The sequence below is a fragment of the Leptinotarsa decemlineata genome, unplaced genomic scaffold, assembly GCF_025532065.1.
Source record: "Leptinotarsa decemlineata unplaced genomic scaffold, Ldec_3_MD MMD2_tig00000199_RagTag_RagTag, whole genome shotgun sequence".
NCBI lineage: Eukaryota > Metazoa > Arthropoda > Insecta > Coleoptera > Chrysomelidae > Leptinotarsa > Leptinotarsa decemlineata.
Genome location: NW_027412544.1, coordinates 17229077 through 17252189, shown reverse-complemented (window position 1 = coordinate 17252189; position 23113 = coordinate 17229077). Strand labels below are relative to the sequence as shown.

Here is a 23113-nt window from a genome sequence, read left to right as displayed (position 1 = left end):
CGCTATAGTAACCCCAGCACCCGTTGAGAAAAAAGCTTTTCTTCCCTATGTTGAAAATGTTAGTGACCGGATTGAAAGAATTTGAGAAAAACACGACGTGAAAACAATATTTCAATATGTAGGCCAACGAAAACTATCAGAGAAAGTCTGAGGTCAGAGAGTTTTAAGCAACTCCCGTTGTATACCGGATTCCATGTAGCTGCAGGTCGGTTTACATTGGAATCATTAAAAGAAGTATAGGTACTCGTATCTCTGAACACAAGAGAAATTGTCGCTTCGAACAAACCAACGAATCAGCTATCGCCAAATATGCTCTCAGAGAAGGCAATTATATTTTTCAATTCAAAGATACAGAAACACTCAATAAAACTCAAAAATACTAGCCAAGAATATATAGAGAAGCAATAGATCAGGAACACAGGGTACTTTCACTTGAAACGAAGAGGCAATGACCATGAATTAAATCTGGCTACTTGATCTCAATTGTACACAAGGTCAGGTAATCCAATTGAGAGAAACGAAGCCGCGCCCACCTATGATAATATAAAACCGGAGACAAATTCCAGCATTGCAGTTTATTAACAGTTACGAGTGAGACGTTGATGAGTAAACATCAAAGTTAGAGAGCAGTGACAATTTTCAGTCATACGCTATCTCCTAAAAAGAATTTTTTAGTGCATCGTCTTTTGACTTTCTCTCTAACACATGATAGGTTCAGAGAAGAAAGACGTACAATACAGGAAATAGCAGCCACTAACGGTTTCTCGAGGGGTATTGCAGATGACATAATAAGAAAAAAAAAGTTTAGGTTAAGGATGAACGAAATCTCGACTTTCAGAAAGGACAAAAACCAAGATAAATACATCTCAGTTCCATATCACCAATATACGAGGATCTTTGGAAAGATTTTCGAAGAATTAGGTATGAAGGTGGTTTTTAAAACAAGTCATACACTACAGAGCCTTTTGGGAAGTCCAAAAGACAAAGTCGAGAATTCGGAAAGTCTGGAATTTACAAAATTGAATGTAAGGACTGCGATGCAAAATATTATGGACAGACAAAAATATCTATTAAAGTAAGATATAAGGAACACATAGCACACTTAAAATATGGAAGACCTGAAAAATCAGCAGTCGCCCATCATATTTTGCAACAAAACCATTCCATAGACTTCAGTTCATTAAGATTAGTTCGACAAGTTTACAACAACAGGCAACTAGATGCCTATGAGAGTGTAGAAATAAGTGAACACAATAATATGAATAACGATGACGGACCTATACTATATAGCTTGTTAAAATAAAATAAAATAATGTTGTTGGTTTTACTGATTACTACATAAGGACACATTGCAAAAATAAATTTTGATAGGCAATATTGTGAAATTAATTTTTATATAGCTGAAAATTGTTTTATATAAACATATATTGTAAAATAATAGATAAGGCAAAATTGTAAAATTAATTTAGGTTGGTATGCCTGGATGGTTTACCTGTATAGCATAAATAGGATCAGCTCGCACTAGTCCTTAGTTTTAATCTTCCTCTTTGAAGATGATCAATTGGTGATCAAAACACGTGTCGAGGTGTTAAAAATAACGATTTGTTAGGAAGAGAATAATTACTAAGAACTTGCAGGTAGTTAATTACCGAGAAATTCCATATTGGACTTCAGGTATACAACCTCAGGTAACAAATTTTAGTATATAAGGACTAACCAGACTAGACTAGCTATCAATTTTCTTCTCCTGAGGATGCTAACTCTGTTGGCGAAACGCGCGTCTAGTGCAAAAATATCAGTTTGGTGTTAGGGCAATTGATCTCGAAATAAGTTATTCAACTTTCACACCAAAGGTTCCAATCTCTTCGTTGTTTGGAAACTTAGCTTCGCCACGAAGGCAGTAATTTTATGTAATGTTGCAACCTATTGTACCTTGAAACATCGATATTTTTTCTATTCAGAACTATGCCGCGTAGTAAAGAAGGTAAAAAACGAGACCCCGTGGATCCAGAATTATAAGGTTCTAAAAGCTGTTAACTTCTCTGATCCAGAGAAGAAAATTTCATATAGGGATGCAGTGAATATTTTTCACATAAGCCTTGCAACACTTTCAAGAGAATCTAGAAAGTATAAAGAAAGTGGAGGTGCTACCTATAAATACACTGCGAATAACGCCGTCAAATTAGTCTCTTCCAATGAAAATAGTCTCGTAGAATATATTCAAAAAATGGCGAAAATGCAATATGGTTTGACAAAAAGTGGGGTGAGAAGTTTCGCTTACAAATTTGCCTTTGCCAATAAAAAGAATTATCCACCAGGTTGTGACAAGGATGAAATTGCAGGGGAAGAATGGATGCGTGGCTTTATGAATAGGCATCGGGAAATTTTATCAATTAGGAAACTGGAAGCTACTAGCTTAAGTTGATCTACAAGTTTTAATAAAACAAACGGAAATAGTTTTTTTGACAACCTTCAAAGTGTTCATACTCGCTTTGGATCAATCACTCCACAGAGAATATGGCATCTTGATGAGACTGGGCTCAGCACGGTGCAATCACAGTCCAAAATAGTAGCCCCCAAAGGAATAAAGCAACTTGGTAGTGCTACTTCGCCTGAAAGAAAATCGCTATTTATTATAATAGCCTTTGTAAATGCCGTTGGAAACTAAATTCCTCCAATATTGATATTCCCTGAGGTGTTTTTTAAAGACAAGATGATATATGGTGCACCCCCTGGAACTGTTGGGAGTGTAAAGGATCGTCTGAGAAAATGTTTTCTAAATTCTTAGACCCCCTAGATTTAACCCTATACGGTCCTTCAAAAACATTTTATGGTCAAGGTTTCGAGTCATGGCTGGTCAATAATACAGGCAAAACTTTTGATTGCGTTTCAGAGGTTTTGGGAACTGCTTTTCCAAGGGCTTTTACTCCAACTAATATTTTGAGTGGTTTTAGATGCTCAGGAATTTCCTTATTGGATAGAGCAACTTTTTCGGAAGAGGACTTTCTTAGGGCTTACGTCACTGATCGTGAACCGCTCACTGAAGTTGCTTCTAACAGTTGACCATCAATTTCTGGAGTTTCAATACTCCAGTAATATTCATTACTACACCAAAGGTTCCAAACAGTGTATCATAAGTTTCAATGCTTGACAATGTCTCAAGAAGAACTAGGCATCATCAAAAAAGATCTTCAACGGAATTATTACTCCAAAGTGATATTGAAACAGACTTTGGCTAAAAGACAGCAAGAGCCTCGCGAGGAAAAGAAGTCGGCACAACCAGTGATTGCACCCCTACATCACATGATTTTCGGAAAGGATAAAAAGAATTGCGTCCAAGTACAACTCAGAACCTGCTTCAGGTCAGGAAACATCATCTATAGTAGCCCCACGAAAACCAGGCTACCAAACGCGGATTGCGATTCCAAGAGTGCGGCAAATACTATATTGGTGAAACTAAGAGGCCATTGAAAGTCCGCATTGCCGAACACAAGAAACGCACCCAGCGAGGAGAAACCAGCAAATCGGAAATAGCAGAGCATGTTTGGACTCATCAACATAACATCAAGTGGTCAAAAGTTGAGATTATCTACAGGAAAGAACACTGGTTTAGGAGGGAAATTAAAGAAGCTGCATATATTTTGTTCAAGCTAGCGTAGAGATACACAACATATAGAAACCCATAACCAAGCGAAAAACGGTCAACTACCGCCAAAAGGTCATCTCCTGCTGAACCGGTGAAGCGGAGAGAGGGAAGAGGGGATAGGTGAAAGCACTGGAATGACTTATAAATAGTCATCTCTCAGAGAAACAGTCCAATCATCACCCGAAGACGATTGTGGATCGGACGATTGTGGATCGAAACATCGTGAAGTAACTTGGCTTGAAATCTTTTAATTTCTAGTTTATTATAATTGTTCAATTTTCATTTTTCGACTAATTTTTTTTCATTGTAATTTCATTTCAGAGGTTTTTTCCGAATATAATTGTTATTTTCAGGTATTCATTTTAATTTTCAATTTTATTTATTTTTTTAAGGATTTCAAATCATATTATATCATATTAGACAATGGAAGTCCGAACTGATGAAATTCACCATGAAACATTGTCAACCACCTTCTAACGAACAAAGTTTTAACATTACAATGTTTTTGTGTAATTACTCGGATATAATCAATTCAATTGAAAACAAGCACAATGATTGAAATATCACTATTGTGGCTGTTACTTATATGTAGATGAATGTTTGATACTTTACTTACTTGTCTATTATTTGCATTCACCACGTCACTAGGACCGAATATCAGCGGGCCTTCATGTAATGGATATGCTGAATTAATAGTGCCTAATTTCATTAATTTTGATAAGCCTCTTTGATCTTCATCTCTGCCATATTTTGTACTCTCCAACAGTTTATTGATTAAAATAATTCGCTCGCTACTTACAAATTCCCTGCAAATACCAATTTCTATAATCAGGCATCTTGACGTAAATACAGTGCGTACAATAAGTAACGCATATATTAATATGACCTAAATTAACAAATATTTTTAAAATAATGATTTATATACACAATGATGACATTACTGTAGAATAGGTAATAATACGAAAAGTACAAGTAATTCATGAAGTAATAAATAATGAATCACCGTAAAATAAAAATTAAAAAAATCACGCTTTGTTATAATGATAATTCATTCACGTAATACAATAATATTGAAAAATGTAGGTACTTTAGGTAGGTACTTGGTGGTAGAAGCTATTGAAGAGAGTCGTTAAAAATTTGTTGAGATAATAGTCTGTCTTCAGTCTGTAGAAGTTTTCTCAACATTTTCTTGGATTTGTTAACTGAAGTTTCATTTTCGAATGAATCAATCTCGTTAAGAATTTTAACTCCAATGTATAGTGGTCCTTTTCGATTCACTTCATAATTGAATGATGGTATCAAGAAAGTGTCTTTGTTACGAATGTTGTAATTGTGTATGGCAGAAAATTTTGTGAAATTTCGTTTTCTTTCAAATGCAGCTATGCCTACTTTGAATATGTACACCACATTGGACAGTGTAAATATTTTCAACTTTACATCTCTTTTTTGTAAAATAAATGTCGAGTTGCTGTCGACAGAATTTTCCCAAAATTCGACACCGTAAAAGATTGTACTTTGGAAATAACTGTTATATACACTCTTTACTACTTTGAAACCCACTTAATTTTTTATAGTTTGTATTGTATATATGACACTAGATAGCTTTTTATTCATCGCTGCTATATGCAACCTCCAATCTAACTTCTCATCTAGAATGTATCCTTAGAATTTGGTTTCTGTAGTTGGCTTCAATACTCAATTTTTTGTAAAAATTGACTGTTTTATTGAAATTGATCAGAAGCTTGTTTGCTGTGAACCAATCTAGAATGTCTATAGTCCGAAAAATAGAATATTTATATATCCTGCATCTGAAAAATATACACATATCAATAATTATATAACAAGACAAAAGTATTCAAGAATGATTTCAATGAAATTTTGTTGAATCTATTATGTTATAGATATTAGCTCTAGAATCACCGAATGAAATCAAATTTCGCTCTCTCTCGAATAATACATTTGGTAGGTTTTTCAACTCTCCGGAATAAAATTGTTTATTTTTGGTTCCAAGTATTTATAGGATTTTTCTATGAATAGAATATATTGGTAACCCATTTGTTATATATCGTGTATTTGTTTGATTTCATGATATCTTATGGCACATCTGTCGAGTACTTGTGCAAAGGCTTGTAAAAAGGCTATGTTGGATAATCCATTTTTTTGTGAAGCATTAGTTCTAGGAATCTCTTTCGAAAATTCCTAACAGAGTCATGTGGTTTTCGAGTGCTGCTCCTCAAGGTCCATAATACATAATTCTCAGCTGGTTTTCAGGTAACAACTTACTTATATATCGAAATTCATAAGATTATAAATGGTTATTCCTTGATAATAGGTTGAACACGGTCAACCCATCTCAAATTATAACTTCTGATTTTTTGACGTTTGTTTGCTGAGAGGGTATGATTAATCTTTTCGGCCTCTATTTCTATTGAATTGAAGTATGGTAATTTTGATTTGTTGCACGTGGAATGAAAATACTGCTTTCCAGGTTTATTGTTAATGATTTTCGGTCAAACCATGGCTTTATGAGGGACATGTCATAATAAACTTTAGTTTTCAATTCATTCTATCAAGCTGCTTCATAAAATATCGTAGGGTGAAGTTAATGGTCTGGATGGGAAAAGTATTGGACCTACAACGGTTCTTTGCGGCACTCAGTATTCGGTGAGCATGTTTTCACTCCAAACATTTCTAACTCGGACACACTGATATCTGTTCAATATGTGATTTTCAAACGGTTTGAGACACTTTACTCTTGCTCCAATTTCTTCCAAAGATTCTAAAGGAAGAGGGTGCTTATCAGCTTCAAATGCTTTGGCTAGATCTATGAATCGTGTATTCAGAGCAGAGTATATATCAACAGTGAGATAAGGAATATCATCCTCAGTGGAATCTCAGTGGAACCTCTTTGAATCCAAACTGTCTGAGAGTATTTGGTAGCGTTTAGGTAACGATTCAATGACCTTTTCAAATATTCCAGTGATGTTTGTTATATTCGTCTATAATTGCTCGCCAAAGCATCATCTCTCACTTTGAATGTCGGAATAACAATTTTGTCTTCAAATGTTGAAGATTTTTTTATAATATATCTACAGCAATGGCTCTATTATGTAATTGAATATTATCTTGATTGTTTATGATTTTAAGACATCATAACCAGGTGGTTTGTTATTTTTTTAATTTTGAATGATTTCTTGATGGTATGTTATCAGCAATACTAGTGAGTTTGTATTTTTGTTTTTTCCAAATCTAATATTTTTGTTAATTTTCATAGTTTTCGCTAATTCCTTTTAAAATTTTTCATGCAATTTATTGAAAAATTGTAATCAATTCGAAATCGGATTATTTTTTTCTTTGGTAGATAAAAATTTATTGGAACTTTTAGTATAATAATCATGGTGTTATCACCTATGGTATGGCTTTTTCACCTCAACTGACGCATGTCATATGCACCTCTCTGGAAGATATTCAATTATCATTCTTAATCCCACCCCGGAGTGTGTGTTTGTGGAGTTGTTTCCGGACTTTTTCTGCTGGTGACGCAGTGGTAATCCTAGGAAATAACAATTTATTTATCTAATAAATTTCGATATATAAGTAACTTGTTACCTGAAAACCAGCTGAGAATTATGTATTATGGACCTTGAGGGGCAGCACTCGAAAACCACATGACTCCGTTAGGAATTTTCGAAAGAGATTCCTAGAACGAATGCTTCACAAAAATATGGATTAACCAACATAACCTTTTTACAAGCCTTTGCACAAGTACTCGACAGATGTGCCATAAGATATCATGAAATCAAACAAATACACGATATATAACAAATGGGTTACCAATATATTCTATTCATAAAAAAATCCTATAAATACTTGTCACCAAAAATAAACAATTTTTTTCGGACTATAGACATTCTAAATTGGTTCACAGCATACAAGCTTCTGATCAATTTCAATAAAACAGTCAATTTTTACAAAAGATGGAGTATTGAAGCCAACTACAGAAACCAAATTCTTAGGATACATTCTAGATGAGAAGTTAGATTGGGGGGTGCATATAGCAGCGATGAATAAAAAGATATATATATATATATATATATATATATATATATATATATATATATATATATATATATATATATATATATATATATATAAATAAAGGTCGATGCAGTCAAGCTGCTGAAAAATAATTTTATGAAAATCAAAAGATGAATAGAAAAGTACCATTCTGTTGTGTTTTGACCCAACATTCAATATACTATTCAATACAATACACATTCCTAGAAATAATGAAACTAGAGAAACTCCAACACAAAGGATATTGAGATGATAATATATGATATATGAAGATGATAATATATGATATATGAAGATGGTATATCATTAACAATATACCATTTTTCAAAAAAAGGAAACCACCTGTTGTTCCTTGAACAGGATCATGTGAAAATATCAATTTGTGAGGTTGACATATGACATGTAATTAATTCTTACCTGTGTAGTCTCAGTCAATAATATAGCACAAGTTTTCTTTACATTCGACGTCAAATATATGATCTGTCACCCAAACCATAGCCCTGTTGACAAATAACTTGGGTGTTGCTTGGCTGTGGCTACCATATACTTAGATATGTTTACAGTTTAAAATGTGACATCTGACATAAAAACTTGACAAGTTGACTTGGATATCACAATAATAGTTGGTTCCACTTATGACTCGCTTGCGTTTACGGAGTATCAAGTACTTTTCTTGGTTATTCACATTTTGTCTTCAATCGAGGACCGCCTGTCCAGTACTGACGATGCTGAACAGGTTGAAACAGCTGTTTACCGGTGGCTCTTAAATTGAAGTCAATATGGAAATGATCAAAATAGTACTTATTTATTTATTTTTTAATTTTCCTGGAATTATTTTCCAGCAGATTCACTACATTAACCTTTTTCGATTAAATATCATTTCTAGAAACATGTAGATTCGTTTACCGATAGCATTCGAGGACAGCTTTTCGAATTTCTGCTACAGCAGTTGTCGGTTGATTGGTGAAATCACCAATACTGACATAAAAACTTGGCAAGTTGACTTGGGTGTTACACCAATAGGGGGTTCCGGCCGTTTCTTTTATTATGTGGTAACATTGCTATATTCTAAATCGTAACAGATAGGAAGACGATTGAATGGGAAAAAAAGGTAACTGTAATCGGGAACAATAGAATGATCGGAGAAAATTTACGTGGACTTTTGCTTTCATCGAGTTATACGGGGAAAACCAAAAGTGCTGTTTTTCGTTTTTTTCGAATGGAATTGTTATTTCGAAGAACATAAAAAAATGGACAAGAAATGTTGTTGTATTCGAAGTGTACTATGATGATGTAATGATAAATACTCGATACAACGTTTCGTGCTAACATGGCCACGCATCTAGTCAACGCATTTAGTCAAGCTAGCGTAGAGATACGTAACATATGGAAACCTCTAAACTCCTTCTAAACTCATAGAAAAACTAGTGAAAAGCAGAATTTTATGTTTTTGCAATGATAATACCATCCTTACTTCTCGTCAATTTGGATTCCAAGCAAATAAGGGTACTAGTGATGCTATGTTCTCTCTGTTAGAAACGATATACTCCGAATATAACGCTAAAGAAGCAGTCGCTGCTATTTTCTGTGATCTATCGAAAGCTTTCGATTGTGTCAACCATGAGATCCTTCTTAATAAGTTGCAACAGTATGGCTTCAAAGGCAACACTCTCCAGGGGTTTCATTCGTACTTATCAGGTCGCAAACAGCTGGTTGAGACAACCGAGTGTTCCTCTGCTCAAACTATCAAATGTGGTGTACCACAAGGATCGATCCTTGGCCCAATTTTGTTTCTTATCTACATAAATGACTTAGCTTTTATGGATATAACGGCCACAATTACTCTCTTTGCTGATGACACCACTTTATTATGGCACAACAAGGACATTCCTACCCTTCAAGATGCCATCCCGGCTGACATCAACATAATCAAAGAATGGTGCGACTGCAATAAGTTATCATTCAATATCAATAAAACTAGCATACTTACTTTCCACTGCAACTTACCTGAGATCGGCCTTGGTGACAAAATCTTAGACAGGGTACATAATTATAAATTTCTAGAGTTGAACATTGATGATAAACTGAAATTTAAAAATCACACAATAAACTTAAGCAAGAAGCTTGCCTCAGGTTGCTATGCACTAAGATTGATTTCTAGAGAACTAGGCTACTTCCATTCAAGAACAGCTTATTTCGCTCTAATAGATCCCCATATTAAATATGGAATTGCCTTCTGGGGAGTCTGTTCTAGAGATTTATTTCAAATGATTTTTGTGCTCCAAAAAAGGGCTGTCCGATATATGTGCAAAGCAGCTCCCAGGGATCCATGCAAGCCTCTTTTCATAGCTCACGGTATTTTAACAGTAGGTGCCCTGTTTATCTTCGAATCAATTTGCTTGATAGAAAAAAATTATTCTTGTGCATCTCCCCCTTCCTCATATAATACTCGTAGCCACAATAGTAACATAAATCTGCCTATTCCTGTGAGCTCCCTTGTTAGGGATTCGATTATATTCAACGGGATCAAACTGTTTAACCACTTACCAGCCCGAATTAAAGAAATTATAGTGCTTAACAAATTCAAAAAAGCAGTTAAAATGCTACTTGTTGACAGGGCCTATTATTCAGTTCAGGAGTATCTTGACGATTCACTTGAATCTTAACTTTTATTTCTATGTCTTGTGCTGAATATCTCAGTGTATTTCACATTTTTAGCTTATGTTTATTGTATTTTGTTTGAATTGTGTATGTTTTTTTTATGTAGATTTATGACTTTGTCTACAAGATGTAGTTCTTCAGACAATAAAGTATATTTGATTGATTGAAGCGAGAAACGACCAACTCCCGCCAAACAGTCATCTTCCGCCAAAACCAATGAAGCGGAAAGAGGGGATAGGTGAAAGCACTAGAATGACCTATAAATAGTTAGATCTCGGAGGAATAAGTCCAGTTATCACCCGAAGACGGTTGTGGATACTAACAAGCGAAACGTTGTGACATAACTTGGTTTGAAATCTTTTAATTTTTATTTTTCATTTTTTGTTAATAATATTTTCAATTTTTTCAGCTTTTATTAATATTTCAACTTTTATTTGTTTGGTTGTTGTTGTATGCTATTTCTTTGTAAATTCAGTTTTTTGTTTAATAAAATTGTTATCATCGGTTATTTTTTTTGATTTTTTTTCCAGGGTTATCAAATCAATTTATATTATATTAGACAATGGAAGTCCGAACTGATGAAATACAACACCTGTTATGTTAGAAAATTGCCACAGAAATTGTCTGGATCGACAACTTATGTGCATTCATCAAAGAGGTCGTCAATTCGAGCATTTAATGTAGATTGCCATGTAGCTTTGACGTATTGGTTTAATTTTTCCCAAAAGTTCATGATAAAATAAATTGTTCTTCTGTTTGATAGTTGTCACTGATGATGATGGTTGTTTCGAATGAAACGCTATGAAAATGTCGAATGTGATACACCCTGGGATTGTGAATTCATCGCTTTATCAATATCTGTAATAAAAAACAAAGGTCCTTATTAAAAAAAAAAAATTGATGGTGGCCATGTTGACACGAAACGTTTTATCGAATACTTGTTATTCATAGTACATACACTTCGAATACAATAACATTTATTTTTTCCATTTTTGATATTCTCCGAAATAACAGTTCCATTCGTAAAAAACAAATAACATAATTTTTGGTTTTTCCCATATAACTCGAGAAGGGCGAGAGTCCTCGTAAATTTTCCTTGACCATTGTATCGTTTCCGATGACAGTTACTTTTTTTCCCATTTAATCGTCTTCGTATCTGTTGAAGTCATTTGGATCTGTCTGTAGATGATGTACAATATAATATTTCCATTAGGATTTTTGTTTCACTAATTTCACAGATGGAAAAAAACTACTTAGATTTTGAATCGTTCAAATATGAAACGAGTGAATAAAAAATATATTTCTGCTTATAAAAATGATTGAAGAACTAGTGAAGTCCAGTATTAGTTCGGATGGTTATACATTCACCAGATTTGTTGGTGTCTTTCGATAAATTTCTCAGCTTACCGTGATTCCATAACTATAACCACTACTGTAATAAGCAATAAAAAAAGATATGGCATATAATAACATAATTCTGTATTGTTAACGGTCAAAGGGACTTTTTCCTGGAATGTATATAATCGAAAGTTAGATAGTGAAACTGTTTTTTCTGTATTCCTTCATTTGAAAGGATGAGTATTGAAATTCCAATCATGATTAATGCATACAGATCCAGAACCTATTCCACACACTATCTACTGCAAGGATAATTGATACAATTGAAAATCCACACTGTACCGTGGATGAAATGGCTAACGATGAAGTATTGAATTCTTCGAGTATATATTATAATGAACACAAATGATAGAAATGGAAATTTCATCAACATAATAGTTATATTTTCAGATAAGGTACCAATTTATTCAAACGACATTGTTAATCCACAAAACATCCTTCAAATGTATGACTTGTATTGTTATTGATTCCTTTTTTATGGAAAATTGATAGGAGCATTGTAACTTAATTTTTGCAGATGAATTTAATTCTGATTCAACTCAGAATTTTCATATTTTTTAAATAACCAATGCAACTATACACGAATATGTAAATAAAATCTTCAGAAATGGCCCACCAAATCACCTGATTTTAGTCTATACTAACAAACCTGACAAAATTAATGACCCAAGAGACCGAATCAGGTAATAAATATTACACCTACTGTGATACAAAATGTCAACGAGAAACTTATTAGGGGTAATAGCAGCCTGTGACCACGATTATTCTCCAACAACTGCAGGTAATACCGGCCATCATAGCTATTCGTTTTTGATAATGAAGTAGTTTATGTATTTTCTTAATTTCATATTGATTTAAAAAATATTTTCCCAGCTTCAAAAATGTCATAACGATTAGAAAAACTGTTAAGGGACCGTCATTCTTTCACTTTATCCTAATATCTGTGGAGTTATTGAATTATAGTTCTATCGATTTTTTTTCAAACTCAACTAAGTTCACTCATTTTGAGAAGCTCACCCTCTTTTTCTACTGTCCTGATAATATGATAATGGAGTTTGGAGTGCCTCAAAACTAAAATATCTTTTGAGGTTCAAATTCTGCTTTCCTTCCTCTCGTCCAACATCGAATACCTTTCCAAAATGTTCCAAGGCTTTTTGGGGGATATGTATAAGAATAAAATCCTTATTCACTGTCTACGATTCACATAAATGAAGTGATGATGATTTTCTGCCTAAATGGTACTTACAATCCCTTGGGCTACTTCAAATTCCAAACCAATTCCTTCCAAGTTATGTATATATGTTTCAAGGTTTACAAAGTTTTCTCTATCAAATACTAAAACATAATCTACCCTTTTCGTATTATCCCTTTTGAAATAACAACCCTGGGAGTTCTGCATTAAAAAAAATTGTCACCAATATCAGTGCAAAAATTAAAACTGTCAGTACATTTTCACAGCAACCTTCGTCTACATTAGGGATGTGCGAAGTGCTAACACAGGGTAACTGAGAGTTCTGAATTTATTCGGTTGTTCAAAGAGACAGTGTAAAATGGCAAAAATTATTTAATTCAAATAGATGGATCATTACTAGGGGGAATCGCCATCGCCACTATTCATTTGAAATACTAAATGAATTATAGCCAAAGCCATTGTTAGTACCATTTAAGCAAAAAATCAGCTTCATTCGTGTCAACCGAAGACAGTTGAGGATTATATTCTCATATTATATATGAGTATATTCTTCGAAAAGCCTTGGAACATTTTGGATAAGTATTCGATGTCGGGCGAGAGGAAGGAAAGCAGAATTTTAACATCAAAAGATATTTTAATTTACAAACTTCATTATCATATTTTCAGGACAGCAGAAAAAGAGGGTAATATTTCCAAAATGAGTTACCTCAGTTGAGTTTGAAGATATTTCGATCGAACTATTATTCAATAACTTCACAATTTCTTTTAAATTATTTCTATTCATGGCCCTATGGAAAAACGTTTATTACATTTTGACTAAGATCACGTCAAATGGAAACCTCATTTTCTACTTGGTAATGTTATTATCTTGGTAATGGAATTTAAGTTTATGTATTTTTCATGAAGTAGTTACTATTAACAATCAATCCTCACACAGTTCTTGAAAACTTTAATTTTAAAATTTTTTTATTATGAAAATATTAACGACTTTGAATTGTAAAATTGACAGTAAAAATACTCTAAGAGATAACCTCATGAAAATTTCAGGATTCATAGGTCATAGTACGATATAATATTTGAAACTTTGAATTATTGCATTGTTAATTAACTTTTAGGGTAATAAATCAAAATTTCTATGACTTCTCCCTCAAAAAATGAATTTATTTTAAGCTACATCCATTAAATACTCAACTTTCACGAAAAAATACTGCTCGGAATTAGATTAAATGGTATAAATTTATTTACCACCGGGCGTTGAACGCTGTCAGTATAGCGCACTGCCACTTATCGCACTTACCTTAAGTACCTACTCATCAGTAATGATGAAAAATAAGAGAAAGTTCACGATTTAAAAAAAATCATATTGAAGAATTGCGTTCTGTCATTATCTCCAAATTGTTATCAGAAATAAATTTCATTTGGTCGGTACGACCAACCGAGAGACCTATTTCAGAACTGTGTGAACGGTCTGAGAATTTCGAACAAACAAAACTAATTCCAATTCATAAACTTCATCTGCAGTTGATTCCGTAGGACGGATGTCCACTGCGCCACCTCCACAAACACATACTTCGGGGTTGGAGTCTGGATGATAATTATATTCCGGAGAGGTGCATATGACATGATCCATTGTGTGCGGAGAGATTGGATAAATCCAACCTCACTCACAAGACAATAAAAATATTCTGGGACAGTCAAGCGGCGTTGGAAGCTCTTGGCTCCTACCAAGCAACGTCTAAATTGGTAGCAAACTGCCAAAAAAGACTCTCCCCGATAGGAAGACTAAACAGATTGTCTCTGGTCTGGATTCCTGGCCATACTGGCCTGGAAGGCAATGAAGCTGCTGACTCTCTTGCAAAGGAGGGTGCTGCAAGCGGCTTCATTGAACCAGAACCTGTCATTGGCATCGCTTTGGGCTTTGCCAAACAAACACTGAACATCTGGATGGCAAGAAGAGTTATGGACTTCTGGCAGAATCTTCCAGGATTGGCTCACTCCAAGGCGTTTATTCACCCTTCGAAGCTTGATTCCAAACAGTTGTTAGACTACAGTAGGGATGAACTACGATGTCTAACAGGCCTTCTTACAGGTCACTGTCAGTTGAATCATCACATGCAGAGACTTGGACTGTCGGAAGACAGTGTGTGTCGCCTCTGTCTGGAAAATGATGAAACTGCAGAGCATATACTTTGTGCCTGCGACGCTGGGGTCCTAATCAGGTTCTTTGAGTTCGGTAGATCCGTACTCTCACCATCTGACCTGAAAGACCACTCACCATATAAACTAATCGGCTACGTTAAGGAGCTGGGTTCATTTGGCCGAGTGTGAGTAGGTGTGAGCCACAATAAACCCTTATGGGTAGCGGTGGAGGGTCGAATAGATCCACTCACTTTAGACCTACTTACCTAGATTAAATGGTACAGATTTATTCACCACTGGGCGTTGACGCTGTCAGTATAGCGCACTGCCACTTATTGCACTTACCTCAAGTACCTACTCATCAGTAATGATGAATAATAAGAGAAAGTTCACAATTTAAAAAAATTATATTGAAGAATTACGTTCTGTCATTATCTCCAAATTGTTATCAGAAATTATTTTCATTTGGTCGGTACGACCATTTGGTCGGTACGGAATTTTCAGACGGTGTGAACCGTCTGAAAATTCCGAACAAACAAAACCAATTCCAATTCATAAACTTCATCTGCAGTTGATTCAGTAGGACGGATGTCTACTGCGCCACCTCCACAAACACATACTTCGGGGTTGGAGTCTGGATAATAATTATATTCCGGAGAGATGCATTTGACATGATCCAGTTTCAGGTGAAAAACACCCTACATCTTGCCTCTCATATAGACCTACGACTTTGTAGATACGTGTAGCAGATACCCGACGGATAAACAACAACTACGCCAGCTGATGCCGCGAAGGAAGCTGATGTGAAACCATCAGGCACCTGTGCAATGTCTTCCATTTGGAAGATTCGTCGCAAGTTACTTTCCACTAGGAAGAGCAGAAATTAATTTCATTTGGTCGGTACGACCGGTTTTGGGGTACTTGATCTGCCCGGTACCTACTGATGATGGGGCAAGTACCCAGAAACCGGCAGAAACAAGCAAGTACCCGATCGGTTGGTCGTACCGACTGAATGAAATTAATTTCTGATATTTTTAGTGGGAAGTAGGTAACTTGCGACAAATATTCCAAATGGAGGACATTGCACAGGTGCTTGATGGTATTACTTCAGCTTCCTGTGCAGCATTAGATAAGTACCATTCTGATCATTCCCATATTGATTTCAATTTGAGAGCTACCGGTATACAGCTGTTTCAGCCTATTGGGCATCGTCAGTACCGGGCAGGGGGTCCTTGATTGAAGACAAAATGTGAATAACTGGACAAGCAAAAAGAAATATTTCATTTATATAACTCGCATGGTGAACTGTATTTCTAAGGAGCTTGCGACACTTCTTATAAGACCTATGAAACTAGCTGGCTGCAAGACTGACTTGTTAGATTCAACAATACGGAATGTGCTTTCTTACTCTCATTTCTTACTCTGAAAAATGTCACTTATAACGACAAGGGTAGCGTAGTTTTTCTGTAATAAAAAAATTAATCGTAAAACGTTCAGTGAAAACCCAGAAAAACTTCAAAAAAGTACTAAAGAACCGGTTGCCGTTTGCATCTATTATCAGCTCTCCGCTAGGCCCATCCGTCTTGTGCAAAACTTGAGTAACACTAAGGCTTGCGTATTTAATTCTTTGAAAAAACGAAAACAATAACTCAAAAATGTGAAAATGTGTAACTGAAAATAAATAAAACAGAATATTATTCAAAACGAAAACCATAACTCAAAAATGAGAGAATGTATAACTAAAAATAAATAAACATGACAAAACAGACAAAATAACAAAAACAGGTTATAATAGACGAATGATATTAAATTGTAAATTCCATTTTTTAGCGCTATATCTATCTATGATATTATTTATATTAATTTTCTATCCCAATGAATATTTAGCAAGGCAAGTCCTGAATTTGTAAAATCGTATGAATTAAAGGGTAAATATTTTTAATTTCTTTCCATTGACGTGCAATAGAACACTGTGTCTCTTAGAAGATGAATTGAAAAAGGTGATGACTTCTTTCATGACCTCCTCGAAATAGATACATTCAATGCGTGATTACTGCAAAGGTACTTCAGAGCATTTTTGAATTTTTGTTGTAATTCTTTTATGGAGTTTTTCTGTTCACCCAACATTAAATTGCACCCATCGGTACCAATTCCCACACAATGATCCATATTCAAATTCAAAGATTTCATTAGTTTCACGACAGTTTGCTTGTCATAACTGGTTCTACCGAAGGTTCATTGTAATTAGAGGGATGACAATTTATAAAATCGACAAAATCAAAAATTTGAATTTTTGAAACATACCTGAGTATGACAGACATTTGTGAGATGTGGCTAACGTCTGTAGTTTCATCAAATACACTAGTACTTACAATCTGTAATCCTCTTCAATATAGTGGTTAGAATTTCTTCTTAACATAATTCGATCAGTTAATTTTGAGTTTTCGCGCTGATGTACATTGCTTTTGAAGGAGAGTTTTTCAAATGTTCTTTCAGTATGGTATCTCCATTTTCGACGTTGAAACGTAAGAGTTCTCTAAAATTCCCTTCATTTGTAGTGGGTGAAGATTCTACATCTATATCAATATACTCAGTTTCAGTAGTTTTTATCTCAAAAGCTTCCCAGTCTTTATGTCCTCTTAAAGGAATCTTCTGATGACCGAAAAAAATTATGCTCTCAATAATAGAAGTGTGACGTTTCCTATTTTCGATAATTTGCTCCTGAAGCTAGAAGACTAGAAGGCAGGTGTAAAAACCCATAGTTGTGTCTTCATCATCATCATTTTTTGAGTGCGAAAATTAGAAATGTTCGAATTATTTTTCTATGTAGTCATGGTCATGGGGGAAGGTTATTACCCCATTAACCCCCCTCAGACACGCACCTGAGAATGTGGAATAATAGTGAGTGACTGCTGGGCTAATTGTAGCGCCAAGCAAGCCAATAAAAAATTGTGCTATTGTGTCCGCGTATAGGTATTATTCCTGTCCGTGTGGTAGTGAGAAATAGTCATTTCAAATTAATTGAGATATTTTCGTTTCAGAGACTTTGAAAAGGAAAAAATAAAAAAAGTATTATTCAAACTGATGAAGAAAAAAGATCCTGGCTATGATCTTGATGAGAGGTGAGGGTTTGTAATTTTTAACAGAAATTGGTATAAGCCTCTCCGGAATATATTTATTGTTCCGTTGCGTTTTTGAAGTTGTTTCTGAACTTTGTCTGCAGGTGGCGTAGTGGTCTGCCCACTGACTCAACTTCAAGCGAAGCTCATGACTGGTTCGAAGGAATTTTGTTTTTTTTGGGATATGTAAACGTTTCATTCCATCTGAACTGACACACCCAGCGCTGGTAAGGAACTAGTACTCCGAAACCGGTCTGTAGTTGATCATTCCGACCAAATGGAATTTATTTCAGATGTTTAGATACAGGAAGTTACTTGCGACAAATCTTCCAAAAGGCAGACATTGCACAGATGTCTCATGGTTTTACTTCCAATTTCTGTGTATCGCTAACTAAGTTGTGTCGGGAATCTGCCAAACGTCCTATAAAATAGTAGGTCCACATGAGAGGCAAGGGCTTGATATTTTTTCCAGAAAATTCACATCTTTTGAGAAATAGGTTCATTCGTTGTCTCTGCAAAAAACTGGTTGGAAGTTATATTCATTGGTGTCAGACAGAAAGTGATGTGAACCATTCAATAGTACAATTGGCTCTAGAAAGTAACTTGCTGATACATTTGTAGGGGAATATTTGATGAGTTAGTGGTATTGATTACATTCAGTACTTGAGGATAAAGAAACGTTTTGTCAAACCACTAGGAAATAATGCCTTACAAAGAGTTCATTCGATAAAAAAAAGATCAATAAAATATCCGATAATACAGTGAAACCTCTGTTCTCCATTCATATATTCATTGGTTTTGATACTACATCTGCTTTTTATAATGAAAGGAAAATTTCTCAGTAATTATCAGAAAGATGCATGCATCAAATGAAACTTTCATGGTTGAAGAAACAAGTGAAGAAGTAGTTTTTGAAGAAGTTGTTAATTTCATTCTCACTGCAAAAAACTTCATAGGGAGTGAACTGAGTTATTGTTCTTTTACAAAGTCGCATTACACTCATCTGAAAACAAAGGCACAAGTATTTACGATAATTAACTTCAATCCCTGTTGGGTACCTAGCTGCTGATTTTACTATTCAGGATTGAATTGTCATTTTGTATGTTTCCGAAAAAACTTCACAACTCAATTTATCACTTTTCACAAAATAACACATTAGAAGAATATGCTTGCTAGTTCAACAATATAAAAACAATACTTCAATACCTTCTAGAGAATGAGGTTGGCAAGGAGCTAACTACCTGAGAACAATCAAAATGATGCGATCTGTAGCTGTTTCCTGAAAATGTTTCTTAAGAAACATAATATATTTCTTTTCACTAGTTCGGACTTCCATTGTCTACTATATGAAATGATTTGAAATCCCTGAAACAACTAAATGGCCTCAATGGCCTCAATGTTCGCATTGCCGAGCACAAGAAACACACACAGCGAGGGGAAACCAGCAAATCAGGAATAGCAGACCATGTTTGGACCCATCAACACAACATCGAGTGGTCCCAAGCTGAGATCTTGCACAGAGAGGAATATTGGTTTAGGAGAAAATTCAAGGAAGACGCATACATGTTGTCCAATAACGTATTCAGCCAAGCCAGCGTAGAAATACGCAACATATGGAAACCCATCATCAAGCGAAAAATGGCCAACTCCCGCCAAAACGGTCATCTCTCACGGAACCAGTGAAGCGGAAAATGGAAAGCGGGGATAAGTGAAAGTACTCGAACGACCTATAAATAGTCATCTCCCGGAGGAATCAGTCCAGTCATCACCCGAAGACGATTGTAGATACCAACAATCGAAACGTCGTGTACTAACGTGACTTGGAATCTCTCAACTTTTTATTTTTATTTTCTTTTTTCATTTCTTCATTTTCATTTATTCAATTATTCTATTTTTACTTGTATTTTATTTCACTATTATTTCATATCAGGTTTATTTTGGTTAATATAATTGTTATTTTCAGCTATTCATTTTCAATTCTTCTTTTTTAGTTGTTTCAGGGATTTCGAATCATTTTATATAGTAGACAATGGAAGTCCGAACTAGTGAAAATCATCATGAAACATTGTCAATCACCTTCAAACATAATATATTTCTCAAATAAATAATCGATTGAAGTATAACTTGTAGTATATGTACGATTTCCTTCATCAGAAGTTTGAGTTCTATTATTATTATATTCATCAAAACCACTTAAATATTGGTGCCATACTAATTACGAAAATATCTGACGTACAATTGTTTCAGTAATCAATGTATGATTTTTTTCAGAAAAAGCCACACAAAACTGAATTTTTAATTAAAATAACAAACTATCTGTTAAAAAAAATCTGTTTTTCCGTTAATCAGCTGTCGCTGATCGTTACAAAATATGTATAATTATGTTCCCGATTCAAAAGAATTCTGATTTCAAATGATATAAAAAACAAAAATTTGAAGAAAAAATTGTGTTTGAAGGTGATTGACAATGTTTCATGATGAATTTCACTAGTTCGGACTTCCATTGTCTAATATATAAAGTGATTTGAAATCCCTGAAACAACTAAAAAAGAAGAATTAAAATAAATAGCTGTAAATAACAATTTGTGATGACTGTCCTCACCCGAAGACGATTGTGGATACTAACAATTGAAACTTCGTGAACTAACTTGGCTTAAAATCTGTTAACTTTTGAATTTTTATCTTTATTTTCATTTTGTATTTCTTTATTCCTATTTTTTGTTCAATTGTTTTATTTTTACTTGTATTTTATTTCACTTATGATGCACTGTTTGGAACCTTTGGTGTAGTAATGAATATTACTGGAGTTTTTTCCCAACAACAAATCGTTATTTTTAACACCTCGACACGTGTTTCGATCACCAAGGGATCATCTTCAAAGAGGAAGATTAAGACTATTTTACTATTATTTTATTTCAGGTTGTTTTGCTATTTATTATCAATTCTTCGTTTTTAGTTGTTTCAGGGATTTCAAATCATTTTATATATTAGACAATGAAAGTCCGAACTAGTGAAATTCAAAAAATTGTGTGCCATCACGGGACGCCTAGCAGATGTGAAACATCGGAATTATGTACTAGTGATACGGATCTCAAACATCTAAGTATTAGAAAGGGAAATAGATCATCAATTGAGAGAACACGTACTGCAATGTAACATTTTACCTGAATGCCAATTTGACACTTTGGACTATGCGTTGCTTTTAAGCAAATTGAAATTCATTGGTTTATCAGATCATACTATTTCCTTTTTTAGAGTTCACTTGTATGGTCGTTATCAAAGTGTCAAAATTGGTAACAATATATCATCTCCACTAGAATTATGGAGTGGTGTCCCTCAAGGTTCAATAATTGGCCCACTCTTATTTGCACTCTACACTTTTGACTTAAAAAACTCTATCATCAATTTTTTGATATTCCTGTCAATGAATAAATAACAGAAAAAATTGTGCGCTACTCGCTATCAGCTGATTTTTAAATACAACTTTGTCAGTTTTAATAAAATTAATTCTTTAAGCAAGTGGTTTAGTGCTTATTTTTAATTTTTTTCATTATTTATCTAATGATTGATCAAAAAATATTATATGATGTGAAAATTGTGTGAATTTTAATCTAACTAGAGATTATTACTGACCCTTGAGACAAAACAAATATACGCGGGCTCAATGCACAGATGAATGCACACTTAAATTATAAAATATAAAAATACAGGGTGTGGCGCCCCATACGACATGGTACCTGTGAACCAAAACATAAATGTCTCCATTTAATTATATGTATAATAATTAAGGCTGCAGAAGGAAATCATTTTGGAGTTTACAGGGTGGCTCAAAAATGTGTGACATATCAAAGATTGTGTTTTTTCAAACAGGATACCCTGTAGTACGGTACAAGCGAAAGAGAGAGAGAGCAGAAATTCTCAGGTCTCTACCTAGATTTGACTAACTGCATTGGGCTATTGATTTCCATAAAACTCGTTTCTCAATATTATACAGAATGTTCAAAATCATTGTCACTTTTCTATAATCCCGAAAAAAAAATAACTTTGTTATTTCAAACAGAAAACCCTGTATTTTTCTGGTCTGTACAATGTAATATTCAATTTTTTCTCATTTCATTATGGCGTTTCCAAATGACGATTCATATCACTAAGCCGTTGTTATGAAAAGTAAATTCATCAGAAAATTTAACGGAATCAAAAAAATGTTCATCCTCACTAAACTTGTCCAGAACCCATAAACAAAACTTGATTCGTCGATGGAAGTCTATTTCATATAATTAATTCCTGGTGCATCTGAATACGGTACGGGTGAAATTTGTATTTTTTTATTACCCTAGAAATATTCCGTCTGCTTATCCTTGTACTTTTATCTATCTTGCATTGACTCGTATGATGGTTTTATATGATCGATCTCATAATAAGAAATTCATTTTCCTTATTTCCAATGATAGGTTTTGGTCTATTTGCTTTTTCATATGCTACACTTCCAGTCCTACGGAATTCATGTAGCAATCGTTTGAAAACCAACTTGTTTGGATGATTCCTGTCTGGATATTCATTTTTAAGCATTCATTTATGCTTGGTCAGAATTCGAAGGGATGATTTCTATACATTTCGATGTTATTTAATTTCCAATTATTGTAGCTATCATTTTCATAAAAAAATTAATAACTCGAGAACGGTGATAGTTAGGTACATAGTACTTTATATAAAATCATATTAATTTTTCCTGACTTATTGAAAAAATAACAGAATACAGGGTGTTTCACTTGAAAAAACAAAACTTTGATGTCATGCTTCTTTGAGCCTCCCTGTAGACTCAAAAATAATTTCCTTCTGCAGCCTTAATGAGTATACATTCAATGAAATGGAAAAATTCTT

At 34.2% G+C, this 23113-nt stretch overlaps 1 protein-coding gene across 5 annotated transcripts in view; it reads right to left on the bottom strand.

The window, feature by feature from the left end:
- The window catches only part of LOC111511304 (anoctamin-4), an 89819-nt gene extending 76583 nt beyond the window's left edge, over nucleotides 1-13236 (bottom strand). For 3 of the 5 annotated variants that reach the window (XM_074173091.1, XM_074173092.1, XM_074173093.1), the window contains exons 1-3: nucleotides 13029-13236; nucleotides 12800-12975; nucleotides 4263-4452 (exon numbers count right to left, since the gene is read on the bottom strand). In XM_074173091.1, coding sequence (XP_074029192.1) covers nucleotides 4263-4452; nucleotides 12800-12975; nucleotides 13029-13181 — 519 coding nt within the window. In that variant the 5' untranslated portion in view covers nucleotides 13182-13236. Of the gene's footprint in view, nucleotides 1-4262; nucleotides 4453-8140; nucleotides 8225-12799; nucleotides 12976-13028 lie in introns of those variants that run through there. The other 2 variants (XM_074173094.1, XM_074173095.1) reach the window with 2 other exon arrangements.
- Nucleotides 13237-23113: the final 9877 nt, after the last annotated feature.